General features: G+C 35.1%; 1 protein-coding gene across 1 annotated transcript; it reads left to right on the top strand.

The window, feature by feature from the left end:
* The first annotated feature begins 1980 nt into the window (after positions 1-1980).
* Positions 1981-8182, top strand: LOC124642196 (MAGE-like protein 2). The gene is made up of 3 exons (XM_047180507.1): positions 1981-1986; positions 2445-2573; positions 7233-8182. Exons 1-3 carry the CDS (start codon positions 1981-1983, stop codon positions 7719-7721), a joined length of 624 nt encoding a protein of 207 aa, XP_047036463.1. The 3' UTR covers positions 7722-8182.
* The last annotated feature ends 498 nt before the right edge of the window (positions 8183-8680 follow it).

Below are 8680 nucleotides of genomic sequence, written 5' to 3'. Positions count from 1 at the left end.
GAAAATATAAGCTTATTTTCAGAAAAAAATTAAGGTTTATTTCATACAAACCCATGATCTGAAGTTCAGAAGAGAGTCGTTTCAGGCCCGGTTGTTCGTACGTTATGGTAAAGTTAAAGTTAAAATTTTACCGTTGTCAATTTTGACCAGTGTTAATTTGACATTTTTACTATGAAATGTTAACGTTCAACAACGCTTTATGAATTTAAACCCTGTTAATTTTACTTTAACTAGAATTTAACCCTAACCTTGACGTAACCGAGCTTCGAACACCCGGGCCTAAGTAAATCTATTATAACTTAAGAATGAATGAAAATTAACGTTAAGGTAGCTCAGACCCGAAGGATAGGATGCTTTTTTTCACACCCGAGTAAGGGAAGTAATTTCTTTTGGGACGTGGGCAAAACCGGGAGCCAAAGCTACTCAGTAACTTGTAATAATTTCTCATGGTAAATAAGTCTACAAAATATTAATTTCAAAAATGCACATCATAATTTTCATGGCAACACTTTTGGGAAAACTTGCAAAATATTACAGCCATTGTGAGCATTGCCATACGTTCAATTCTTCGTAGGGTAATAAAAGGTTTATAATGATGATAAAGAGCAGTTTCAATATTACTGAATTACTGCAATACTGCAGCGATAACTTTGTCCCAATACAACGATAAATTCGTGAATTAAAATATACTTTATACATTACCTTCGCGAATATAAGGTCCAAGTTTTTAATTTGGTCCCCGTTATTGGTCCTTTGTCACCTGAGTGTCAACGAAGGACCATTGCTAGGGTAGAATATTCAAAGGGCAAAACGATATCCTACTACCAAGACTTCGCTGTTTGTCCATTTGTCTATCATCACGTTGTATGGTTGTAAGAACGGTGATGGCAAGACAGTTTAAATTATCACTGATTTATTGTTGCTGCTAAAGCAACTAATACTGAATATTAGAACAAAAAATAATGATTGCACCTACCACGTTATCTCTGCATCACTTTAAAGTTGAAATTATTTGTAGGCATAAAATTAAATAAATATAAAAAGTTAAATAAATAAAAAAAATATATCTTATGGGCCCTTTGTGTCACACTTGGCCGGTTTTATTTTGTTTACTTATATTGGTCCTTTTTCACCCAGAAGCAAAAGACAATTTTTTGTTCCTTAACCTTTTAAGGTTCAGATAATATGGTTCACTAAGTCCACCTACATGTAACTTGACTATCCATCGGTTAACTAACGTGGGACGAACAAATGTAGCTTCTGAAGCCATTTCAACGTCATAATCATTAGTTCTGCTTTTAGAAAGGTCAGACAAGGGATGAATACCATATTATGTAAACAGAACTCAGGATCTGACACGATCATACATTTGTTTGTTCATCATGTTCAAAATAGATGTGTTATTATTTAAAATGCCAATTAATTCCTATTTTTATCGTATCATATTACTTAGGGTGTGTTATGTTAATGATAATCAGCCGTGAAATTGCCGCCCATTGGTATTTGTATACATGGCTGGTTTTGGTTCAGTTATCGGAATAGTAAAACGGTGCAACCGTGCAACTTAATTATAGAGTAAAAATCTTGATCTCGACCTGTCATTGTAATGTCTTATTTTGTGAATATCTAAAAAAAATCTTTGCATGCCAGAGAGAGAACCCAATCTGAGCAATGATGACTAAATTGGGTGCAATTAACCGAAATACCTGGGTATTTATTTCACCAATTTACCATTCCTTACATAGATTCACCACTAAATAACAAAAACAGCAAAACATTTCACACACAACATACATATATTCTAAAATTTTGCTCGAGAGTTATGCCAAATGAGTTACAGTGTAGCAAATTGCAGTTGTTCACAACTGATAGGACTTCATAACGTAGACTGTGGTTGATGGCGACAACTTGTAAACAATGCTCGTAGTTTCAGAATTACTGTGTCTGAATACAGATGTTTGTGTTTTGTGTGAAGGCGAAATGGGGGTGAAAAAGTTGTTGGGGAGAAAACACTTGGATGATCATTTCATTTATGAACTAGTAGCTACTAATAGTTTCACTCGCTTTTCAAGCGAACTACTTCCTGCATCCGGATCGAAAGTAGCCCTCATGTTACACCGATGGATCAGCTAAATTGCTGCCAAGTTTCATCAAATTCTGTTCAGCCGTTGGGCCGTGAAGTAACCATCATACCCACATACTCAGTTTCGCTTTTAAATATACATAATGATGATTTTGGAACCTAACCTAAACCAATCACTGAAGCTGATTTGAATTGCAATACCGAAGCTTAGATCATGTCGGTTGTCTATTGCTAAAACCCGTAGTATTCATATCTTTTTAAAATAATGTTCATCATTCTGAGTCAAACATAGTGGTCCTCCTCGACCAAAGTCAACTCACAAGATTTTCTCAAAATAACACATCATTTGCTTATCTTCCAGTGTGTGAGCGCGCTGCTGGCCAGCTCCCTGGCCGAGGAGATGCAGTGGACGCCCTACAACTCGCTGCTGCAGCAGTACCAGCAAGCTTCCTCTCCCTACCAGCAGGCTGCTTCAACACAGGACCAACAGGTATGAAGGAAAAGACTATCTGGTCCTTTGAGGTCAGAATTAGGGCGATGCAACCGTAATTTGTGAATTTAATGGGGCATTAATTTTGGTTCCATTCGAGTTTAGTGCAAACTACTTCCCTCCCCTAGATAAAAAGTAGCTTATATCTTTTTTCAGGCGCTTAAATGTCTGTGTCGCGAATTGAAATTAAATCGGTTCAGTTATTTCAGCGTGAAAGTCCGACTGACAATTTCGGCATTTAGGTTTTATAATGTTAAGCAACTAATAATGTAATTGTGCAAGATATCGTACATTTAAATAAAAGTAACTTGACTGTCTTAAGATGATATTTACCTTACAAAATGGTGAAATATATGCCTTGATCTTAAGACGCACAACAAATAAGACATTCTAGATCTAACATAAACATTTTGGAGCAAAGCCATATAGTAGTGTCATATGCGAAAAAACGGGTTGTTCCCTTATCCTAGATTTTATCACCTGCACAAAAATCTCCGTATACAAGGACCAAGTACCTAATACCGTAATACACAAGAAGCACATTTTTATCATTCTGTAGAAATGAGCGATATTATTAATCCTGCCTTCGTCTTTGATGTTGCCACATAAAAAACATCCCTTTGTGGTAACCGTACTTATATTAAAAAATTCAACGGTAATACATTTGGGTGAGCTATTTATTTCCTAGCTTTGTTGTGGGTTTGAGTCTGGGAAGGTGGGTTTGGTTCTGTATGTTGCAACACTTTGAAATTTTGGTCCTTAGTGTCTGCTAAATTGTGGACTGGTCCTTGCATTCTCAGTTAAAAGTTGAATATCGTTAATTTGACAATTTACGAAATACTATAGGTAAGTAATGCTTAAAATTTCGGATGGTAATTGCTATAGGAAAGGCATTTTTTTAAAATTGATTTTGATTGATGATTACATAATGCAGAAAAGTTTGGCCGTGTGTAGTTTTTTTAATTATCCGCAGAACCTGAGCAAGCTTTGAGCATCTGAGCATCGATTTTAACCTAGGAATTTTTTAAATAATATCCGATTGAAGATAATAATCGGTTGATTTTCTACATACCGACCTAAGTCAGACGTAAAATGAATAGGGAAAAAACGGGCGTTATTTAATTTTCCAGGCTAAGGAACCCCAAATACTAAAAGTTTAACCCCTCTGCTCGACAAGGTTTTGACATATGACTTTACCGTTGATTCGGCGGGATATTTTGAATCGCGACATGGAACTCAAAAATTTGTACTAACTTTCAACACATAAATTCTAAGTCCGTAATGCCTGATCAGAAGTATTTTAACTATAACTTTAGAGCTCACTTATTTGACAACAACGTGCGGAGGTCAAATGGGGTCAGTTAATTCAGAAATAGATAATAATTACGGTGTTTCTAAGTCTATCGAAAAGTTAGGCATTTCAAATTTGGTGAAAACTTACCAATAAATAATCGCATCACTTTCTCAAACACAACACAAACGTCATATTTATAACATTTTCAATCCGTTGCAATACATTTCGTGCACTTATTTATGATTCATAACTAAAAAATCAGCACATAAAATACACAATAAAAATGAACAATTTACAAGATCAAAGTCAAGTAGAGTTTGGAACAGAGTACATTTTTTTTTTTCAATCAGCGGTGTGCATTCGATACCTAAATCGGATGTTTATTATAAATAATCGAATACCAATTTTATATATATTTTTTAATAGAAACTTATTTCAATTTTATTTCTTAATTTTAAATTATAGGTTCAATTTGTTTTTGTTGTGAAGAAAAAATATTAAAGTTTTATGAAAGTTTTTAGCATAGGTAAAATTTTTATACTGGGTGTCTCATAAGTCCTTTGAATTTTAAATTTCGAATAAAATTCAGATGGCGCGCCGGAATGGCGCGCGGGGTGCGGGGATAGCATCAACGGTCTTTCAGGAAAGTTTTATCGGAGCAGACCGTGGTTTTTGTGTGCGTGAGTCACAACAATGATTCGGCCACCATTGCGCGGCGTAAAGGACATTGGGCGAGATGTTTGAATGTTGGTCTACTCCCCCTCTAGTAATGAGTCATACATCATTTGAAAGGCCTTTTTAAGCGTTACATTTTGTACTTACATACTACTTACCAATTCTTAGTACTTTAGATGTTAGAACATGTTTAAGGTTTTTTATCGATAGTTAGTTTCAAGTCCTTAGATTCCTTCTCTAGTAATTAATTATATATCACTGGAAAGGCCTTTTTAAATCGAACATTTCGTACTTAAATACCTCTAACAAATTGTCAGTACCTAAGAAGCTACAGTAGATTTTAGACATAGTTATTATTTCACTAAACATGGTCCAACTCCCTAAATACTAACAAATGACAATCGCCGCCGTACAAGAAAATACTACACATATACTTTCTACTGATGTATTACTACATAAGCTTTCTATTGATGTATTACTTAATGCTAGAGGAGAGGTAGATCAAAACGCTCATTGTCCTTTGGTGGCGAAAAAAAATTGCTTCATTCCTCTAGGCATCGACTTAATATTTTTGATCCTAATGATCCCGCAGGACTTCTGAGGATCTGAGGCGGATGACGGGGAGTAGCGACCCCGCGCTTCTTTATAGCTTGTCGGTCAAAAATAATCTTTCTTGTTCTACTAGTCAATGCAATTTATTTGATACCCGTATTGACAGATTTGTGAAAAGAAAAATAAGTCAGCGGCGGCCATCTTTCTTCCATCTTGGACCAGCTTTCGATGAACAGCGAGTAGCAGTTCCGACTACCTATTTGCCCTTTCAAACAATAAAATCGTCATAAAATTTTGCGATAACTACACCTAACTACAGCTCTCGTCAAATAGCTTTGCCGCTCAGTTAAAAAGTCGGAAGTAACGAACCGCCATTAAGTTTGGCAGGACTACAGGAATTCTGTACATAAAACACCCGAAAAAATAAATAAGTCTTCAAAATTTGCGGTCTTCAGAAATCCTAAAAACCGAAAAAAAAATATATTCCGGCTACAACGTATTTTCTACCACTGATTTTCTAGCATTTTTTCAAAATAAATTAAGTCATTTTACTTTTCCTAATTTATTTTCAGATTATAGTATACAAAAGTGCAATTTAGTAATATTATAATATCAAATAATATAAAATTATTAAATCGATTCTTTATTTTAACGAATCGGATCATTCGATGCAAAACTTCTATCACCGTCGCCATCTTGTCTATGCGTCTTCAAATTTAAAAAAAACAACAAATGTAAACAAACATGGCGAGTTCGATCAGAATTCCCGGTAATTACGATTGGATTTTCAAAAGGTATATTACTAAAGGGATGCTAAATATGAAAGGTTTGAATGCGTCAAAATAGTTTAAATTTATTTAGTTATTTTATTTAGTACTCACAAATACGGTTTGATTGGAAAGAAAATAAATATGAGCGTAAATAATTAGGAAAGTGTATGACTCATTCGCAGACCCCGATTGGGGTCTAAACCGAGCTTACGGTGACATTGATGTTCAGACCCCAATCGGGGTCCGCTACGGATTTGACGGTTAATGTATATTTTCTTTAACAGAAATATATAAAATGTCATAAAAGTATATTATACGTTTTTTTCTTGCGTTATTTCTTTTTTTATTATGTTCTCAAGGCGTGTTGTAGCCTGTTCGTGTATCTTGATAGACTTATTGGAAAAACAGACGTCAGTAGAATTCGTGTTTTATGAGAGTTCAGAGTTGTTATATGATATATTAGGTGAGGGTCCTTCGGTACGAAAATAAAGAATGATGTGTTCGCAAAAACAATGATATTGCTTGAAATATGAATCGAGGCGTCATGATTTTGTCTTTAATTTTACTTTGTAGATGACAGTCAAGTGGTAGGAAAGTTTATTGTTAGAAGAAGAAGTCTTTAATAAGTATTTTAACTTGAACTTTGGAGAACTACATTGTTATTTTTGTTAGTTTTTGTTTCACATACTTTGAGAAAGTTCTTCAATGTCTAGACTGTTACAAAAAGTTCACGAAAACATGCATTATAGTAACACACTTTCGATTCTACTTTGAAAGTAAACTTAATAAGCGTTCACACCGCTTCAAATTAAAAAACGAAATTGACAATCAATTGTTACAGCTATTACATAACTTCATAAAAAGATCTGCTCTATTAACTCGATTTCCGAACGAATCTAACAGATTGGATAACCGTTACCGAACGAAAATAAAAACGTCACTGCAAAAAGTAAAACGGACCACAGACTGGGGAAAAAAAGAAAAAGGAACCACAGACTAAATAGCGGGCATGTCGCCGCGCGGGAAACGGTTCTCTTTTTTTTATTTGATTTTTTCAACGTTGCTCTGTTATTAAATTGTCGAGTAACCGATTCCGGGACGTTTTTAGTTGCTAAAAGTGAGCAGTTTTTAATGAATTTTTATTTACCTATGTCATGTTCGAGTTAGAATTGACCTGAAAGACCAATGGAGCGTTGGCCCATTGTCCCACACATGTTCAAAAAAAGAATACATGAAAAAGCATTTCTTTCTTATTTACTTCTTAGTTATCTTCATTGTATGTGCATTCATTCGGATTTTTCAAGTATCCTTATGTAATTTCTTCTTTTACCCAAAGACTGGCATAACTATCTGATTCCTTGTCCACAGTTCCAAGCCAGCGACTTCTCCGGCGGTTTCGACTTCGGTAGCCACGGAGGCAGCTCTCACGACGGTGGTGACTACAGTGGCGGTGACTACGGTGGCCATGACCTAAAATCCCACGTCTACCCCGTCCACCAACACGTGGAAGAAGAAAACCCTGAACCCATCAAACACTACAAAGAAATTGTCGTCCCTCTGCCCAAGAACGTAGAGTTCAAAGTCAATCAGCCAGTCATCATTCCTGTACCCCACCCTATTCCCATCCAAGTGCCAGTTCCTAAGGCCGTCGTCATCCCTATCATTAAAGAGGTTTCCATCCCTGTAGAGAAGTCTGTACCATACCCCGTAGAAAGGATTGTACATGTACCAAAGGTGAAAGAAGTACCTTTCGAGGTGGTTAAACATATTTTGGTCCCTGTAGAAAAGCCTGTGCCTTTTAAGGTTCCCGTTTACGAAACTATTATCCACACTAAAAAGGGACAGCATAAGATTTAAATTGAGAAATGAAAATGGCCGACAGATGATGAAACTTTTCAGTTTTGCGTCGACTATCTTTTGTTTTTATTCTCATTCATTTATTGAATGTTCTTGCTTTACATCTATCATTTCATGGGCAATTATTTCTTCAAGAAAACTACGATTTTCTGAAGCATTAACTCTTTTAAAATATTTCATTTTCTTAAAGCATTGTTATTTCTAAGCTGAAAACTCTTCCCCACCTTTTAAAAATGATATTTCGTCTATAAAATATGGGAACTTTAATATTTTACAAATATTGTGGCCAGGATTATCGTGTAATGGCGTTCCAATATTTGTAGGCTTAAGGCTGAAAGGCCATTAAGTATAAGACCTTTATGTTAAAACCGCCTTGTTGTTACGTTGGTACTATTGTTATGTTGTTACTGTTGTTATGTTGTTGTCGAGTTGTTGGGTGTTTGAGTGTGTGTGTGTTGTAAATATTATTGTTGTTATTTAGTTTTTTAAGGTGTAATAAATAATTGTTATACAGTTCTTTTGTGTTTGATTTACCTACATCAGTTCTTTTGATGGTTTCTCTGCTAAGAACATTTAAATAGCTCAATCTAACTGAGTCATTTTATTTCATAGAAATTAGATGATGCCTAATTGATGTTCCCGGTCAGAGTGCATAATTAGTTACATAGACTACTAACTACTCATTAGATAGTGGCAACTAATTAATAAAGTGAAAGTGCGAACTGCACAATAATTATAGCAAACTTTACCTTTGTTACTGCTCTAGGATTCAATTATATTAATATAACTTTACCTATAAAATAAGCGAGATAAATATAGTTAGAGGACACATTGTGAGCAATCATATGCTTGAAGAAATATTGCTAAACAAGAATATCAGGCGCTAGGATTTATCGTAGGTAAACTACATGTACATCTGTTCCTTGTTTTTTATTGTCATTGCATTTCCATTTCCGTGA

The sequence above is a fragment of the Helicoverpa zea genome, chromosome 24 (genome assembly GCF_022581195.2).
Source record: "Helicoverpa zea isolate HzStark_Cry1AcR chromosome 24, ilHelZeax1.1, whole genome shotgun sequence".
Classification (NCBI taxonomy): domain Eukaryota; kingdom Metazoa; phylum Arthropoda; class Insecta; order Lepidoptera; family Noctuidae; genus Helicoverpa; species Helicoverpa zea.
The sequence above is the reverse complement of the archived record's forward strand: the minus strand, read 5'-3'. Positions and strand labels throughout refer to the sequence as shown.